At 41.3% G+C, this 20,451-nt stretch overlaps 1 protein-coding gene across 1 annotated transcript in view; it reads left to right on the top strand.

The window, feature by feature from the left end:
- Positions 1-4,831: 4,831 nt before the first annotated feature.
- Positions 4,832-20,451, top strand: part of LOC308382148 (protein NLRC3-like) — a gene marked incomplete at both ends in the record, with an annotated part of 33,269 nt that continues 17,649 nt past the window's right edge. Inside the window, 5 exons of the mRNA XM_080859834.1 lie at positions 4,832-4,857; positions 5,295-5,351; positions 6,907-7,025; positions 9,180-9,248; positions 9,683-9,861. Coding sequence (XP_080715960.1) covers positions 4,832-4,857; positions 5,295-5,351; positions 6,907-7,025; positions 9,180-9,248; positions 9,683-9,861 — 450 coding nt within the window. The remainder of the gene's footprint in view (positions 4,858-5,294; positions 5,352-6,906; positions 7,026-9,179; positions 9,249-9,682; positions 9,862-20,451) is intronic.

Genomic DNA, 20,451 nt, shown 5'->3' on the forward strand with positions numbered 1-20,451 from the left:
AGCCTCTCGTCTCTCCCCGGGTTCTTTTAGGCTTGCTATGTCTGCCTCGTTCTTAGCCTGTCCTGCTTTTAATGTCTTCACATCATCTGCAATTGCTCGAACTATGCTGCGCCATTCTAGCTCAGTCTTTTCATGTTTCACTTTTGCCAATTCACCTTCAAGTGACGATACCTTATCTCTCTCAATCTTCAGAATTCTGTCTGATTCAATTTTTTCTTGTGCCCTCTGACGGCGCATTATCTGATCCAAGGTAACGAGAGATAGTTTGATTTTATCCTTCTCGTGCAAAAGCTTTTCAAAACTGCGTCTGATGTCATCAAGTGGCCAAAAACCGTGGTCGGGCAGAATGTTGTATTGCAGCTCAATCTTTCTCTCAGTCTCATTCAACTTGAGATGACTATTTAAAAAAACTCGTATTGTCTTAATCATGGTATTCTCGTCAAACTCACGCACTGCCAAATCGCCCATCTCCATAATAGGGACGCTTGCGGTCTGGCTAAAATTTTTCATGAACATTTTTGATTTTTAACAGCAAAACAAGTGCATTTCGCTTCCAGCAATGTAATGCTCCCTCTTAAAACTTCAAACGGATGTTACAAAAAAATACCTTTAACAAAAGTAAAACTATGCAACTGGACATTTGAGTAAATCTCTAATAAACCAAATAAACAGAAGTTCTTCACTTCAGCGAGCTCATAGGCTCTCGGACAACGGCCAGCTTGAACTACCAGTTTGAATCCCTTTGCCGGCAATTCAAAAACACAACGCTATGAAAATGACTCTTGCAACCCACCTTACTATTATCCATCCAATGGTTGCAATTAATACAGTTTACTCGGACAGCAAATCAAATCGCTCACTCTGAAAAATGTATACCTTGCTATGCCACTTCTGTGCGCAAAAGCCAACGGTATAATTTTCAAACTAAATCCTACACTGCAGTCACCGCTCAGTCTGTTAATACTGCGAGTTCTAAACAGCGTCTTTCACCCTGTAAAAATTCAACACCTGGAATATTTCCACCACGGACCTCAGTCCCAAGTCATTTATCAAACGTTTGTTCACAGCCTACACCGTTAACTTATGTATCGTTTTCTGAAAAGGTAATATTACTAATAATAGATACCCTTAACAATACAACTCAAAATGTTTACGACTATGAAATCGTAACACTTACACACTAATGATCTGTCTCAGAAAAACCATATCACTTGTAGGCCCTAGTTTACAAAACCTTATTCATGCTAACTGCCTCTAATCCATTACACAGCAACTTTCTGTTCGTTTTTTCAGCGATAAATAAAAGATGCACTCACCGTTTGAATTGAGAAGCTTCTCTTCTTCCTTTATCGTGAAACTGGGTCGGAAACACCAAATGAAAGCTTATGCTGTAAATGAAAGCTTGTGCTGTCCTCCGGCAAAATCCTCGGATGCCCACGCTTGGTTCAAGTTAGCTTGTTCAGAATAACAGACTTGTGGAAGACGGCTTAGCGAAAGAATGTGTTTATTCAATCACATGCCACGATCGGCTCCATACAACACAAGCATGCACAAGGCACGTCTGCATGTTGAGGAGTCGGTCTCCTTGCTTGTTCTTCTTCTCATTACAAAAAGGTTGTGACTCTTATAGTATGGAATTAACATGTAAACAATACCGAGAAATTAAAGGTGTGTCCATAAATGAAAGTAGGAAGTATGACCTAATTTGGTCTGACTCAATTAGGTCTCAATTAATTAAGTGTCTGTCTGGGGTCCTGGCAACCATTGATCTCCAGCTGTTCCTTCCTTCCTGACCCTGGACAATAGCTATTTGATGTCTCAGGGGCCAAATGGTTGGGGAACAGGCCTGCACCCGTCTGTGAGGCCTTAGATGCATATTGACAGAATGGACCTTGCTGTGATTGCATATGACTAAATCTATGTAATCTAACAATTTATACTCTCCCCTTTCAGAAATATGTATGTGGTTTATTCTGATGTCTTACATGTCCAGCATGCACAGAACACATGAGGTAATAACTGCTTCCCTCTCTGTTGTCATGTGTACCTCAGCTCAGTCTTTCCTTCTTTCTCTCTCCAGCCTGATGAGCTGCAGTATTACAGATGAAGGCTTCAACCCCTCACTCAGATCTTTACTATCAGCAGTGAGAACCCATCAGCCCTCAGAGAGCTTTGGCTGGAGGGGAATCATCCTGGACCCGCAGCATGCCGAGTGTTCTCTAAAATTCAGAAAGATCCAAACTATAAACATATAAACATAGATATGTAGACTCATTAATCCATTCACATTTAGTTCCACATTAAATATTCCTTTACAAATAAGTCAATCTGATATAAAAAGGATTTCTCTTTAGTTACTGGAATTGTAGGAGCCAAATGTACCTTTATCTTGATTCTTATGTTTTCTTTCTTTATTAGTATGAGCAAGTGTGTGTGTTTGTATCTACAGTGAATGCGTGACACCATGGCCATAGGTATTTGCCCCACCTAGAGGACACCTGAACACACCTGAGAGGCTGAAGGTGGTATCCAAGGGGGAAAGGCCTTAAAAGCCAGGAGCCACAGCATTTGGGCGTGGCTGAGGAAGGCAACAGTTTTTTGACCGTGTGCCAAGACTTTGTAATGAACTGTGCTTTGACAAAAGACTCTTTAGTTTAATATCTTTTATTTTAATTCCAACAACTTTTATCCACCATTTGCAATAAACGGTAAAAGGGACCAACTGGAATCACCTCTACTCCTCATCTTTTATACACACGCGTCAGAACCAAAATCCAACTCAGCTACCAGTGGTAGTACCACCACCAAGTTAACCAATGCACCCTCAAACATACATTTACAATATTTAGACCCCTTACACACACCACACATATTATTAACATACATACATAACAAACATCACATCAAACACCCCTAATGCCAATTCCATTCTCCCTCCCTTTGGGACGTGGAGAAATACCACTCCCTAGCGGCGCGCACTTTCGCATTGAAGTAGCAGTAGTGGGTACTGCACGCACTATATCATGTGGATGGTAATCAAAATAAACAGGTGAACAGTGACAATGGTGGATTCAACGCTTATGTTACAGCGTGGGAAAACTGTGTTAGAACCACACACTGGAGTAAGTTCCTGCACTCACACCAACTCTCACACAGCTGCATGGCAAAGGTGGCTAGTGAAATTCATGACTAGGTGTGTGTTTGTGTGTATGATTCCAATGTCTCTCTCTCCCGCTCTTGCGGGCAATGTCAGATACACTCCATTTTACTGCGAATGGTGGAGAGGGTGAAGGTAACTTTTCACATTTCCTGCCCCCTCTGGAGGTGGGATGGAGAGACAAAATGGCAGGCACAATGTCCTGTTTACCTGCTCTGCACCGCGCTGTGAAGCGGTAGGGCTGCAGAGCAAAAACCCAATGTGTTATCCCTGCATTCGAGTCCTTCATGCGCCCAAGCCACTTCAAGATGCAGTGGTCGGTCTCTAGGGGGAAGGCTCTCCCTATCAAATCATTTTTAAATGTGTTGAACGCCCACTTGACTGACAGGCACTCCAGCTCAACAGCTGCCTACCTGGTCTCCCATGGAACAATTTGCAGCAATTTACAGCTTATATAAGCCACAGGTTTCATTATATTATTATATGTATTATTTATATTAGTTTATTTTATATAAGCCACAGGTTTCATTATAGTATATTATATATGTATATTTGCGCGTTTGCACGTAGCTCTTTGATTCTCATTAACATAAAGATACGAATGTTTCATCAGATCTTTATTTTTCCTCTCACCAATGGAATAATAGATTCATTTTCACCACAAACTACACGTCAGTATTGTAATTCACATGCACTTTAAACCTAGGGTTAGGTTTAAGAATAGGGTGTGGGTAATGGGTGCATATGTTTTGCTTTGTTGTGCGTTGGCCTAGAGGTCAATGTGGTGTTGTGTGCAGTGTAAGTGTCTGTATGTGGGAGAGTGGGAAGGGGGGAGGGGGCTGGGCTGGGATGGGGGTGGGGTGGGGGGGGGGGTATAAGACAAATACATAATAAATACAATCTTGTGGAATAATAGTATAAAAGGACTGGTAAAAGTGCTAAAAAGTAAGTGCTAAAAGGTGAAGTGCTATAAAACCACACAAAGCAAAGGTGAAATAAAGTTATATACATAAGTGCTAGGTAAAAGAAGTAAAAGGTAACACATAAGTAGTAAAAAGCACACAAGATAAAAACACAATAACGAAACAAATAAGAAGATACCAGTCCTAATAAACTAAAACCATACAGAGTATAAGTGTTTAAATAAATAAATAATAAATAGTCAATAATAAATACATAGTTAATAATTACTTTTACAGTTATAAAAGGAAACTAACAGGGGGAGGGAAGGAAACAGACAGGGAGACACAAGGGGGTAAAAAAGTTTTTTATTTTTTAATTCAATTTCTCATTCAGCCCTGTGGGTAAAAGAGTATTCAGTTTTAAAATCCACAGCCGCTCTGCTCTTTTTCTCTGGGCTCTGGACCAGCCTGGATTCCCCTCCAGACCACAAGTCTTGAGATGTGCAATGTTGTGTGCTTGAAAGTGGGTGACTAGGTGTGTGTGGAGTTTATTGTTGCGTATATTTCTGAGATGTTGTCGGAGGCGTATGCGGAGTGTGTGTTTGGTTTCTCCAATATAAATGATGTGGCAGATGGTGCAGGTGATGGCGTATACTAAGTTGGGGGTGTCTAAATTAAGGGGGTTGTTGGGGGCTGAAAGGTGGCTGTGGATGTTGGTGATGAAGTGCTGGGGCCTGAAATAAATGTTTTCTTTGGGAGTGGGGGGCTTGAGATGACGGGTGAAGGTGGTTCTGATGAGTAAGTCCTTGAGGTTTTTATTAGGTTTATAAGCGGAAATGATTGTGGTGTTCTGGAATGCAGGGAGTGTTGTTTGTAATGTGGTCAAGTTGTGTTTCAGTTTGTGGTGTAGATGTTGTGTGTGTTTTGAGAAGGTGGTGATGAGGGGTAGGATGTGTGTGTCTGTAGGGGGGTCAAGGTTAGGGTTAGGAGAGATGTCTGGTATAGGGTGTGATAGTACGGCTGGGCTAGGGTTGAGATCAGAGTTGGGGTGAGAGGGTGGGTTAGGGTTAGGAATTGGGAAAGGGTTAAGGTTAGGGTTAGGAATTGGGTAGGGGTCAAGGTTAGGTTAGGGGAAATTACATTTCTGTTTACCACAAGGGCAAGCAGAGAGCACGGGCACATAAGAAAGTCTTACACCTCTTCCTTCTCAAAATAAAACTGAATCCTCTTTTCAGAGTCCTGTGTACCATCGATGGTACACAGGACCAGAAGCGCACCACCTTCCACAACAAGTGAGTCTCCGGGGTTGGAACAATTTAGAACCAGATCTTTAAATCAAAGGGCAAACAAGAGTTTTATCTCAATGAGAAAGAAATCTATTCCTCCTCATTCAGACCGTTGGGTAACACCGTTTTTAATTTTTTGATCCAACGTCTCTCCGTGGCCCATCTCTGTGCATCGGACCACCCTACCCCAGACTCAAGTCCAGAAATCATTAAATTGTCCCTGCCATGACTCCTAAAATGCATATATATTTCTGTAATTTTTTGTGAATGATCAATACAATAAATATGTTGTTTCAAACGTTGGTGTAAAGTATTCTTTGTCTGTCCAACATACACTTTATTACAAACCCCACACTCGATCCCGTACACCAGATTCGACGAACTCAATTGAAAGGTCTGCCAAACCGGAGCACTGAGACCTGTGTATTTATTTGCAATATATTTGATCGATCTAAAATATGCATTCTTTTTTTGTTGTTTCCCACTACTCAAGGAAGCATGAACCAACATATCTTTTACATTTTTATTCCTTTTAAAAGCTGATATGATTTTAAAATCTGACAAGGGCTCCATAACATTTTGTAGCTTTTTAAAGTTCTTTTTCACCAAGGAATTGAGTTGTACCGAAGCTGGTGAGAAGGTGGTCACCAAGGGGACAATGTTTTCATTTCGATTCACTCTGTTGGATGTATTACTATTATTAAAGCTCTGTTGTACTTCCGCTTTAATAGAGCGAAGAAATGTCCTACTGTACCCTCGTGTTCTAATGGTTTTAAAGAGTACCCGTGTTGCCACTTCGACATCTTCCACTCTTGTACATATCCTATGGAACCTTATAAGCTGGGATTTCACGATCCCCCTATAAGTGTGCCTAGGATGAAAGCTGGTTTTATGTAACAAGGCGTGGGTATCGGTCGGCTTGAAGTAAACCCTGGTACCTAGACCACCACTCTCATCCCCCCGCTGTATTTTAAAGACCTCGGTATCCAAAAACTCAATATTTTCCAGGTGCATTTTGTACTTTAATTTAATGGTTGGATGGTGTCCATTTAAGACGCTAATAAAATGTTGGAATTCCGATTCCGAACGTCCCCACACTCCAAAAATATCATCCAAGTACCGGACATACAATAGTGGGATTTTAGAACACTTGGGAAAGACAGAATGCTCCCAATTCGCCATATATATATTGGCATACGCGGGAGCAAACTTCTTCCCCATCGCAGTCCCATGTACCTGGAGATACTGTTTGGAGTTGAACTCGAAGTCATTTCTCGTCAGACCCAGTTCTAATAAGGAGAGAAGGGCTTCGTCCGGTCTCGCCGGATCCTTAAACTCATTAAAAATTTGTCGGACTGCTTTAAGACCAAGTTGTGTGTCAATATTTGTGTATAACGAGTCTACATCAAGAGTAAAAAGTATTGCTCCCATTGGGGCATCTATTATTTTAACTTTGTTCACAAAATTGTATGTATCTTTTACATAGCTATTATGTTTCTGCGACAGGGGATTTAAGAAAAAGTCGATGTACTCTGCTATCCTTTGAAACTCGCTCCCACAGTCCGAAACAATCGGGCGACCGGGGGGAATCTCATGGGGGACCGTCCACGTCACGGGATCTTTATGGATCTAGGGTAGTAAATAAAATTTACGCTGACGTGGAGGATATGGGCCAAAAAGGTAGTTTCTTTGCTTTGCAGATATGTGCTTTTTCTCATAGAGTTTCTGGACAATCTCTCGTAACTGGATTTGGGTCTCCAACTGGAGGGACCCAGTCAAAGGCACATAATGTCTGGCATCGTTAAGTTGCCTATGTGCCTCTGTCAGATACTGAGTTTTGTCCATAATGACAATCCCCGACCCCTTATCCGCAGGTTTTATAACTATGTCTTGATTTTGTCTTAACTCTTTTAACGCTAACCGTTCTTCTCCGGAGAGGTTTCTTTCTTCTCTTATATTACACGAGATGCTGTCAAGTCCCCGAGAGTCACGCCTGATCAGCCTCTGAAGAGATTCAGAGACCGAATCAGGTTCCCATCTCGAGGGCTCGACAAACAATCTCGGAGTTATCAGTCTCTTTAAAATGGTCTATTAATTTGAGTCTTCTGTGGTAAGCAGAAAGATCTCTTTTTAAGCAGTCCTTGTCAACCCCCAAAGGAGTGGGAATAAAAAAGAGGCCCCTCTCTAAAAGTGTTCGCTCAGCCTCCTGCAAGTTATACAGAATAGACAAATTTAAAACATTTGAAATATTTGAGTGTATGGGGGTGAGTACTCTCGGTCCCCCAGCCTCTAGTTTAATTGTTCCATCCAACTATTTAAAATCTCGGAAGCAGTCATTTGAGTCCAATGGACTGGATCGTGAGGCTGCACCTTAAAACGATGCCCAACCACCCCTTTCAACACCCTATACGATTGTTCGTAGAATGTGTTAACCTCCTGTATTAGAGGATGTGCCCCCGCTGGAATCTCTGCAGAGAATTGAATTAATGGCACAAAGATTTCAGCATTGGGAAAGATCCTTTCTACCATTGTGGTCAACAGACCGAATTGCTTTTTAATCGTACTACTCAGGTTCTCCCTAAGGCAGTTGTTAAGGCCAATGGAGAGTACTAGCTTCTGAGTAGAAGGGCAAAGGTCCAGTTTTTGTAGGGTACCCTTTAAGTGATGTATTTGCGCCCCAGGAAAGCTATCAATCTGGACTGATGGATAGTTGTATTTAGGGATCCTCGCCAAGTTGGAATCACCCACAATCAACACAGGCTTCTTAACCTCCAAAGACCACTTTAGGATTTTCTGGTAGGTGTTCATATGGCGGGTTGGTATCTGTAGGGGGGGAGGAGAAGCAGCATCAAGAGGGTCCAAGCTACATGAAGGGCCAGATGGAACATCTTCTACTGAGGTGGATTTCTCCAAAAGGCAATCCACTCCCAGGTCCCTCTCCGCTACTGACCCCTCAGGGGGTTCAGGCGACCTTACTGTCCCACTAGCCCTCCATGAGGAGATAGAATCAGAATCCTCCATCACTACATTACTCCAGAGCACCGGTCTAGTTACAGACAATTCTGTCACCAAATCCAAACCGTCCCCAATTACTAGCCCACTCACAACCTCAGATGGACTTGATATGATGTCTTCCACCGACCCCAAGTCAAACGTTGGATGGAACTCAACCTCAGCAGAATCAACCTCAGCAGAATCAACCTCAGGAATAGATGGTAAAGAAGGAACAAACTGAACCCTCTCACTACAGTTTTGTTCCAACCCGAGGTTATCCACTCTGTGTAGCATAACCTGCACCATCCTCTCAGATTTGGAAATGGGGATAGGGTTAGGAATAGGGTCAGGATTAAGTTAGGGGAATATAAACTCCATCTGCCGTGTACGGCAGGTGGAATGCACGGGCTCACAAAGAAAACCAACCCCCACTCTCTCTTAAAGATTCAGGTAAGTACCAACAGGTAAGTTTTTTATACTCTTTCTTATGTTATTTTCATTTCATTTCATTTAATACTTTTCAAGGACAATGGTAAAAGCCGGCCCTAAGGGATGTAGGTTAATAAATTAAGTTAAAACCCCTGTAAGGATCCTACACGGAATCAAGGAAGTGCCAATGAAGTGCTATTTTCTGATAAGTGCCATTAAATTACACATATACACAAACAAAGGCATAAGTGCTAAAATACTTGATTCTGCAGGCCTTACAGGTCATCCCCTATTTTTTTCCGTTTTTTTTTACCCGGTTAGACTTTTTCGTTCAGACCACTGGGGGAGATTGTTTTCAATTTTTCCATCCAGTGTCTTTCTTTTCTTAATCTCTGTTTTTTTGTCCAACAGGTACCGGATTCCAGGCCCGAGATGAAAAGATTATCGCTGCCATGTTCTCTAAAATGAGTGTACAAAACGGTAAGTTTATCAGTTTTATTCATGTAGTACATATGTTGTTTTAATCTCTGTAACAGACTGTTACCGGTTTCCCCGATACAGTCTGCAACAGATCTTGCATTCAATAGCATAAACCAGGTTAGATGATTCAAGCCCCAATGTTTGCCAAACAGGGGCTCCCTGGCCTGTATGTACATTCCTTATAAATTTCACCCTCTTGTACAGATGATCTAACTTGTCTTTTTTCTTACTGCCTAAGGACGCATGTACTAAATAATCCTTTAAATTCTTATTTTGTTTAAAAGCTGCTATAATTTTAAAATTGGCCATTGGCTCCACCACTCTCTGAAGTGCCTTAAAGTTTGTCTTTACTACTGAGTTCAGGGATAAGGAGGTCGGGGAGAGAATGGACACAAATGGAATAATATTTTCCATATTTTTGTTCCCCCTCCCAGGTCCATCTTCCTGTCTGAAGTTGTATTTTACCTCAGCCTTGATCGCTCTGAGGAAAGTTCTACTATATCGTCTTGGTCTGAGGGCTCGAAACAGGGTTTTTATCGCCGACTCCACATCCTCCTCTTCTGTACAGATCCTGCGATACCTTATAAGTTGGGACTTAATGATCCCCTTACAAGTATGCTTTGGATGGTAACTGGACCTGTACAGGAGTGCATGTGTGTCTGTCGATTTAAAGAAGACCCTGGTTCCCAACCTCCCTTCCCCCTCCCCCCTCATAATAAAGACCTCCGTATCGAGAAATTCAATCTTCTCTTTTTGTAAATTATACTTCACGGAGATTGACGGGTGTCGTGCATTCAAAGTCGAAACGAACTCTGTAAATTCTTGTTCAGTATGACCCCAGATGCCAAATATGTCATCCAGGTACCGGGTGTAAAGAGATGGTATTCTCACGCATTTAAGGAAAACCGTTTTAAGAATCAAATTCTTAAAGAATTTAAGAATAGGGTCAGGGTAAAGGTTAGAACTAGAGTTGGGGTAAGGGCTTTGATTAGGGTAAGGGCTGAGATTAGGGTTAGGCATGAGACTACGACTGAGGTTAAGGTCAGGGTCTGGTTCTGGTGTAGAGCTAAGAACGTTGTGACCAGCAGGGCCAGTGTTGGGGCCAAAACTAGGGTTAGGGTTAGGGTTAGGGTTAGAGCCTGGGCCAGGTCCAGACCTAGGGCTGTTGTTAGCAGCAGGGTTAGTGCTGGAGCCTAGTTCAATGCCCGAGTCAGCCGCCAGCCTCATTGCTCGCCACTGCTCATTGCAGTTGGCCAAACCGGGTTAGGGTTAGGGTTAGGTTTATGTGTTAGGGGAATAAAAATACCTCCATGGAGCCCTCACGAGCCTGCGTACCAGTTATGTGCACCCCTGCCTATAGGACATGTGTGTTCAGTAGTGAGAAGAGAAAACTACATTTCACACCCTCTCCTATAGGACATGTGTGTTTAGTAGTGAGAGGAGAAAGCTACATTTTTCACGCCCTTGCATTCCGTATGGAATTGGATGCAGAGCAACGTCATTAAAACTGTGGCCAGTACAGAACAATGGCTGAATTTGATTATTCAACTCTAAATAAGAATATTTTGTCATTGTATTTCATTTAAATACCAACACTCCCCTTCCAGCTTCCCCTTGTTTAGAATAGCCAGTCAGATTTTGTGTGTAAATGCTTCAGTAGTAAATCATGGGTGCTATTTTGTGTGTAGACACCTCCGTCAGGAGAGACCTCCATCACCTGCGCCCACTGGTGTGTCCATGAAGAGTGTCCAGTCAATTGGTATCCCCCTGAACTTCCAAAATGAAGATGGTGCGGATGGATCAAGGCAAGTCCATGAAACAATCTCATGTCAAGGGTATGCTAGGAAGGGTATGTTAGGAAGTCAACAAATAGTGAAATCTTAAGAGATGATACTTCAATGAGAGTCAGAGGACCAAATGTGATGAACTGAAGTTTATTCAATCTTGCAGACTTTTCATTCAATATGAGTGTAGGTCCATGGAGCAGCTCTGTCAAACTGCGCTTACTTTTAAACGGCATATTTCGTCACTATGCTTTTCCAATCAAAAGCCTTAAACGTATCCAAATTGAACTAATTGAACACTCAAAACGTATCCAAGTTGAACCAATCAGAATATTTTCTCAAACCGATACATTTTATCCGTGCACAGCATATTAGAATATTTCCGCTCACTTATTGCGGAGAAACATTTTAAGTAGAGCTGTGAAAAAAAAACGCATTAACGCATTATGATTAAATTACAGGAGCTCACTTATTGGGGAGAAACATTTTTAGGGCAACGGTGACTTGTGAGAGCAGGTGGGTGCCCCTGCCAATGTTTCAGAGACCCTGTTTTCAACTATTTGGGAGGCTTCGCCTGTCCTTCACTTGTCAGCGTCTCTTATCCCGAGACCCCTCCATGAATACTTGGCCATCTCCATCAGCCTGCACCTGTAGGCCTGTTTTTGAAAACAGGCCTTTCTTCTTGACCCTACAAAACACTCACCTCTGCACTGCCTTGATGGTGTTCACTTGCGTTTGAGTTCTGTACATCATCACCACTGCACATGGGCCATTTGGCCTGCCCTAACAAGACACTTACCTCTGAACACGGGCCTCACGACACTTGTTTTTGCAAAACTGCTTCATGTTCCCACACCACTATATTACAAGCATTTCAAAAATCATAACAATTTGGTCAAAAAACAAAGAAACTCACTGAGAATTCTAAGTGGCTCATTGATGTGCTCATGGGTGCAGTTTTTCAAACCCCGTCCTGTTTCTTAGTTTTTTTTCCCTTGTGTTGTCATATGTTCTTCGGTTTTGTGTTTGTTTACCTTTTGTCTCGTGCCCTTGATCGTCTGCCCCGCCTTGTTTTTGTTCAGCTGTCCCTCATTATCTATTGTGTATGTAGACGTGTTTCCAGCGTTCAGCTATTTTTCATGTTTATTGATTTCTCTGTGTGACTGACATCTGCCTGTTCTTCAGATAACTGATTCCCTCTTTGGAATGTTAGCTTGTTTATCCTGGACCGAACCCTGTTTCAGTAAAAGTGTATTCTCTCTCCATCACTGTGTCCGGGCCGAGCGTTTGGGTTCTGTACATCATCACCACTACGGTTCAAAAGTACATCATAAAAGATCAATTTACTAAATTATTTCTGAAATACATTATTGCAGCATAGAACAGACAATACATGTGCAGACCAAAAAAAGCCTAAGGGCAGGGTAAAAAACATCTGGGTACATCTGTGTATGGGCTTAAAGCCCAGAGGGGTTTCTGACTGAGCACCTAATTGACGCGCTTGTTGGAAATAAAATAACGTTCCAAATTTGCTTTCTGTCTTTTATAATGCAAACTTTATTCCTTGTAGAACGATCCAGTTCATAAGCATGTTCATTCATCCAAATACATATAATACACCTTTAGAAATATATAGATGAAGCGGTCAAAAAACTATATGTACTCCCTCTCCGTCAATCAACACCTGCTAGCTTGCATGAACTTTCACCCCTATATTGGGTGAACCCAATTAAGGTGGAGCGCCATCTAGTGTCCCACAACATTAAAACATGAACCCCAAATGGCTCCTACAATCTGTTTCATGAAAGGCAAATGATGCAGGTTTTGAGGTATGGTTTTGGAATAAGCATATATTTTGTTTTCATAAGCCACTCAATCTATTCACTAAGTTTCTGATAAAGGCTGGAAACCCTGTTTTACAGCACAGTGTTGCCATCAGTTACAAGTACAGCAGTTAGCAAGCTGGCTAGTTTGTATCAGGGTCAACTGTGCCTTTGTTGATGTATAAAGGTTAGCTCCCTAGTTAAAGACAATACTCCTCACTTTGACTTTCCATCCCCAGAAGCAAAATGGAGGAACTAAACCAGATGGTGTCAGTGACCAGTTCACCCAGAGTCAACATGGGGATCTGAAGCACATCTTCCAGGTTTGATGCAGACATTTAATGCAGTGCTGCTATGGAGTATATGTTCATAATTATTATTATACATTACCACTCAGAAGTGTGGAATTACTCACAAATGTACTTGTTTCTGAAAGAAAATAACATTTTGCTATTCAAATAACCGAAGATTGACCCTAAATAAAATATAGCTTATCATTGACCATAAATAAGTATAGCTATCATTATAGTTTTAGTCATATATTAATTTGATACTTAGGCCCGTGAAGGCATGTTTGACAGGTTATGTTGTCTTGGTTAATACAAGTCGTCATAACAATGACATCCCAAACAATGTGCGAATGGCACTTAATGACAACAGTCATAAACATTCATAAAAACTACTTCACGTTCATGACGGGAGTCATGTTATGGTTATGACAGTGTCATTTCAGTGTTGTGCCCACCCCTTCACATAAAGTGTTATGGGTTGTTCTGAGGAATGAACTGAATATATCTACCAAAGGATACATCTTCCCAGGGTGTGCACCACACCCTTCACAGAACAGAGCAAGTATATATAAAGCACAACCTATAGCAATAGACATCCAAACACACATACATGTATATATAAAGCACAACCTATAGCAATATACATCCATACATCTATCTATAAATCCAGAAATCTCTGTGTGTCTGTCAGTCTGTCTAGGGCGTATCTCCCTGGCACTATGGGTATTGTAGTAATTCAGAGAAAGAGGGACGGACCCACGCAACGTGAATGATATCATAGTCATAGAACAGTCGTCGTCATAGATGTTACCCCAGTTGATGCGTATGGGCCTGGCATGTAACCAACTCTCATTACCATGTTAAGTATTATATTGTAGTATATTGTAGTTTGATGTTTTTGTATAAGAGTTAGCTTTCTATTCAATGTTGCTGGTTAGTCTAGACCAGTGACCATGCGTTCATGCATCTGCTGACCCAATGAGAGAGGTTTTCCGATGTATTAGTGTCCCGATGTATCTGTAACTTTAACATCTATATTCAACTGCATCCACTACATAATCTCAAACTTTATTTGTTGGTGTATCTCCAAAAAGGCTATACAACATTAAAACATTTCTTAATGAAAAGGAAACATGCATCACAATAATACTTCAGTGTAACCTGTACCTATGTTGAGTGCAAATATGTCTTGCTATTGCACTACCCAACAGCTACACCTATGTCTGCTAACACTACAGAATGCATAATTCCTACAGGCACTGCACAAGTGTTTATATAAAGCACCAAACTGTCGTGTCAATAATGAATAATTGTTTCTAGCCTTAGCACTGCCTTCATAATATTCATTGATGAATACGAACATTTTATTTTAAACTTTTGAATGGCAAAGTGTATATTTACATACTGACATATTTCGTATCGTCATTTGCAATGTATTTTGGAAAGAGTTTCAGGCAGTAGTGGAGGTTTAGGTGTGTAGTTTTTAGTTCACAGCAATGGAGAAAACTGCACACAAGAGAACAGCCAGTGATGGTTACAGTACCAGTGAATCCACTGCTGTCTCCTTGCTCTTGGGAGGTTAGCCTATGACCAGTTAGAGAAGGGCAGTCTGATCTTTCATGAAGAAGACCTGACTGGCATTGATGTCAGAGAAACAGTACACATTGGCATTTGCACCCAGACCTTTAGAGAAGGATCAGTACTTTACCAGGGAAAGAGGATACAGTTCATGTACAACAAATACATATAAGTGATAAAGTGGGCTACTGCGAGTTAATATTGAATTTTTTGGATTGACAAGTGTTCATAAAAATGTATAAATTATCCTATGGGGAAATTCACTGAGCAGTTATTTCTTAAATATAGCCATAGGCTACACCATCTGTCTCATGTAAGAATTGCTCAGTCCCCAGTTCCCTTCCTTTGTTAATGTTTAATGTTCTGCAACATCATTAACATATAGTCATTGGTGACATAAGGCTCCACTGTCTGTCTAAATGTTCTGCACTGGTCATGCAGTAGTTTTTAAACACATTACTCTGTCCCAGGGTCCAGCTGACTGTCAGGCTTAACTGGGGATTGAACCTGTGATGTCCCGTGTGGCAGGCGGGGAGCCTACCAGCGTACTAAGTGAGTGTTGGACTCAGATGCAGAGTAGGAACAGAAAGTTGACTCTTGGTTTCAGAAAGAATATTTACTTAGCACCAGGCAGAGATGATCAACAGACCAGGCAAAAAAAGAACTCAAAAACATCCAGATACAAAATTCGGTCTGGGCAGTTAAGGCGTCCAACAAAAAGTAGCAAAAACAGTATAACTCAGAACAAGGTTCAAAAAAGGGCAACTCCAGGAAAAAAAGGCTTAACAAAGACAAGGATTCCACAAGACAAAAAAGACTCACGCTGTGCGACTGTAGGGCATCAAATCAAGACTGAGCACAGAACACAAAAAACAGACAGCTTATAAAGGCAACCAAACGAGACACAGGTGACAACAATGAGACATAAAACACACATGTGATAGCCCAAACCAGAACTGAGGACCCCACATGGTCAACAGGGGGATTGCAGTCCAGAAACCTGACACTGACATGATGTACTTTAGATGCAACTGTAGTTTGCATCTCAACCCTTTAAATACGGCATCTTTCTACAGTTTACACCACAAACAATATCCAATATAAGCCACGATGATAATCATATCTACACGTATACCATAATAATATGTGTGGAGGGTTAGCTACCAGGAATTTTTTTATTATTTGCTGTCTCACTTTTTCACAGTAGACTTTGTAATGACGCTCATAAATGCAGTGTTATAGAATATGTCATACTGAGAATCATTAAGTAATAGAACATTACTGTACTTTGTTATTCGAGTACATATACAAGGTGATACATGAAAATCACCCTAGTTACCTCAGGACTCCAGAGCTGCATGAAAGTATATTTATTAGACAGACAAACAAAGACAATTGCAATCGGGCTCCCCTCCCAGCACAAGGCTGAAAGTGAAGGCAATGATAAACCCTTTGCACAAGGTTTATATAGACAGAAGTTTGGCTTTTTAGCAGGGATAACCACGTGGTGGATTTCTCATGTCCGAGGCTCCCTGTATTGCAAGGATGGCAGTTTTTGGAAGAAGCACAGTTCCTTTCTTATCTCCTCTGGTCTAAACATACTCTTGTTCATATGCAGACTTAGTGGCACCTAATATTCTAGTTACAAACACAGAGAGAAAAGCCATGCTCCTGCTTTCATAAGCACATGATTCATACAAGTAATATATTAATACAAGGCACTTGATTATTATATTCTTCAGTCATTAACCATGTTTGGAAATAATCTCTATCAAAAGGTCAAGGGTTGAGGTAAATGTAATTAGTGTATCAGTGCTCTTTAATGCTCTGTAATGCAATGCACTGCAGACCGTTACCATATATTTGTGCTTTAGGTGTTAGAGGAGAAGATCATCACCTTTGTGAAGAATGAGCTGCAAACATTCAAGAGGATGCTGAGTCCAGATTACCAAGAGAACTTTGAGAGTTAAGAAGAGGATGAGAGTGAAGCCAGAGAAGCGGCTCTGAAGATGGCACTGCACTTCCTTATGTGGCATGACACAGGGGTGGAGCTAGGACTAACCAGAGCACGACTACGCCACCCTGGGAATTGCGCCCAAGGAAATAGTTAAGGTGATAAACTAGCCCACTAGGGGCACACAGGTTCGTGAACTGAGGAAGCGGAGGCGTGTTTCCATAAATAAATATATTTTATTAAATTACACCAATGTAAAATACAATACACGATGAAGAGACAGACACAGGACAGCACAGACAAATCAACAAAACACACAAGCTGGACTGAGGCTTACCAGTCAGGCAGAGTTATCAGGGAAGTGGGGCATTACCTCCAGAAGGTCACAGCACACGTGCACCGCGCACACCAAATGCACACACTCAAACCTAGAGAAGAAGGTGTATATACACGTCAATGAGTTCCAATCCACACGGGAGATAGCACCCCCACTAAGGGAGGGAGAGGATAAACCACCAAGCCTTGGGCACCCAGCACAGTTAACACAAATAAAGAAACAAACAGAAAGATAAATAACGAACGAAACAAACAGAACCAAAACAAATGTAGCCAACTGAGGCAAACACCAAGAAACAGAGAAGAAATACGAAACGACAATAATACACGGAGACAGACACACAAACACGCTGCAGCTGCTTGGAGGGAGGACGAGACGTGAGGCCACTCGCCACAGCAGGCCACAAAACAGCTACTTGAGACGCTAGCTAGAAGCTAGTTGTAAAACCAGTGTCAGCAAAACAGCAGCGTTGTCAACCTGCCCCAGCTAATTCCTACGGGAGAAATATAGTAACGTTACCGTCACACGAACGCCAGTAGTACTAATATTAAAAAGAAACAGTAGGCTAGCCTACCAAGCATCCGGGGGCACAGCACACAGGACCATACAGGCAGCAGCTACGATGTGTCTGTTATCTAAACACAGTACACAGAGCACAGTTGAGTAGCTAGCTAAAACACAACCGTTCATTCATAAAAAGGACCCACACATACTTGCACGTAGCGCACAACCGACATACAGTTTGACTCGGTGTGAAACCGAAGAGCTGGGAATGGGGACCCAACCAGACATGGTCATACCTACCACCAACCGGTGGACCTGAGCTTGACGCCAACAGGTAGCGTGGAGTATGACACATGCCCAGTTGGCACCTCGTTGTGAATTTATAGGGGCTGTAAAGACTGACAAGAGTGCCACCTAATTACTAACAAATTAGACAGACGGGGAGAAGTTAAGATGGAGCAGTGACGTCAGCTTAAAGCCGTACTGCTACACTTAGGAATATGAAGCTTAAAGATCTCGCTGACACACTGGAACATAGTAAGAATTCTTCCTTCTCTTGCATTTGTAATGATTTCCATGAGTTGCATTAGCAACAAAGTTATTATTCATTTTTGGTGTCAGTGGCCTACAAAACATTCTTTTGTTTTAAATAGATGGGCTGGATGTAGTTTGTCAGACTGAGCTAAAAGGAAATCTCAAGAACAAATACCAGAGTGTGTCTGAAGGAATACCCAAGCAAGGAAGCTCTGCTCTTCTTGAAAAGATCTACACTGAAGTCTACATCACAGAAGGAGGAAGTGGAAAAGTAAATGAAGAGCATGAAGTCAGACAGATTGAGTTAAAATCCAAGAGACCAGCTGGACAGGAGACATCAATCAAATGCAGTGACATATTTAACTTGTTACTGCTTTAACGCCCCCTAATGGACCCGCGGGCGGGCCTGTACTGGATAAATCGCCAAAACAAATCCTGAAAATTCTATTTCTGAAAATATGATTCAAACTCGCATTTAATATTTTTTTGTGGTAATCCAACTATATGTAAACCGATTTTCAGTTGTCTACATGCATCCGTTACAAATAAATACAATTTTAAACACACCATGACACATCCTCATTTTTTACATATGGAGCAGCCTCCTCCCATAACTAAGCCATTTAAATGTGTTTCTGCATTATCCGTACCTTAAATAACGTTATAGAACATTCATTTACCTTCAAAACATCTAAAAAAACAGACTTGAACTGCATGGTTATGTCCATAAAGTTGTTTATTCACTTGCTCACGACATTGAGAAAAAACGTTCACTTTCTTGTATGTTTCTGATGGCGATCTCCTCGCTCTCTTCCTGACAACACTACACGAAGTTATCACGTGATGTTATATATAGTTACAAAGCTTAAGACCCCCTCTTTCAGAATCTTTGGGTTTTATTGGCTGTTAAACACATGTTTGTCATGAGTGACAGGCATTACCACCAATGGCATCAGCTCTCAATCATGCAGCTGCTCAGGCATGTCCTATCATATCACTTTACACTTCTTGTAAGACTTCTCAGTAGTGATTGACACCTGTTTTACCGAATAATAGAGATTCTAACAAAAAAGTAGGTAGGTCATTTGCCCTGATTGCTCAGTCCTGGAGTTTAGATTTTTGAAAGCGCAACTCAAGAGTCTCAGATGCGCTCCCGGTGCGTAAATGGGCAATTTTGTTTACCTTCAAATGCGCACAGCAAGTGGTTTGGTCCACACGATCCTGAGGGCTTGTTTGTGCATATTTTTGGCTGCAATTTGTCTCCCTTGTACTCATCCATCATGGCAAGACGAGGATTGCAGATGAGTGAAATACATGGGATGATTTTTGATGATTTTCGGGGAAGCCAGTGGACTAAGCATGGACTAGCATGCTAGCATGGACTCAGCATGGACTAGCATGCTAGCATGGACTCAGTGGAAGAGTGAATGGAATCGATGCCATCCTCGATGCGTAAGTAATTTAAACCAACTACTTTTCAGTGCATACCAGTTAGCTATGCATATGCCTTATTCTCTTTAGTGCTTTATTTTTTTTATCATTGTGGGATGTAGTTTGCTAGTAATGGATATTGGTTAGCATGCTGCTGCTGTATTTACGTAGCTGCAATGTAGGCTACAACAAACTAACATATCACAACCTGCTTCTTGCCTCAAAACGCATAGAAATGTTTTATTTACATCTGCTAAATGCATAATGCCTATGTTATTATCACACTTCAGCTTGACTATGGTGTTTTTTACATATGTTTACATTTTACATATTTGTGCATTAGCTTAGTAAATAACATGAAGCAAAATTCAATTGTAAGGCATGACCCAGTCAAAATATTTATATTGTCCAACGTTTTTATCTTGCAGTGACCCAGCCCCAGCTCCAGCTCCAGCTCCAGCATCACCCTCACCCCCACCACCACCCCCGTCGCCACCACCACTACTACCAGCTGCACAGCCTCCAACAGTGACACAATCCAATTTCAAAAGAAATTGTAATATTAGTCTAAAATGGAGTTATATATGTCTGTACAACGAAAAAAAACAATGATATACAATGAGAATTTTTTTTTTATGCATTTGGAGAGCTTGGAGAGGTTTTGGACACTTGGAGACGCCTGAATGCACCATTTAGATATTGCTGTACAACACCTGGACATTTTTAGATATCTGCTCCAAAATTTGTACTTTGTTTCTCAGGAACATGTTGAATCAGGAAATATAGAACATGACAGAATTTTCTTCCCTTGAAACCATCCACACACTGTCAAACATAAAAATGAAAGGCGTTTTTTACATTTTTGACATTTTGTTCTGTATATGATGCTTTGAAATTGATACTTAATGATGAAAATAAAAGTCAGGAGGTGAATGCATGTCTTGGCCCATTTGTCTTCTTCAATTTAA

Source organism: Sprattus sprattus, assembly GCF_963457725.1.
Source record: "Sprattus sprattus genome assembly, chromosome: 21".
Classification (NCBI taxonomy): domain Eukaryota; kingdom Metazoa; phylum Chordata; class Actinopteri; order Clupeiformes; family Clupeidae; genus Sprattus; species Sprattus sprattus.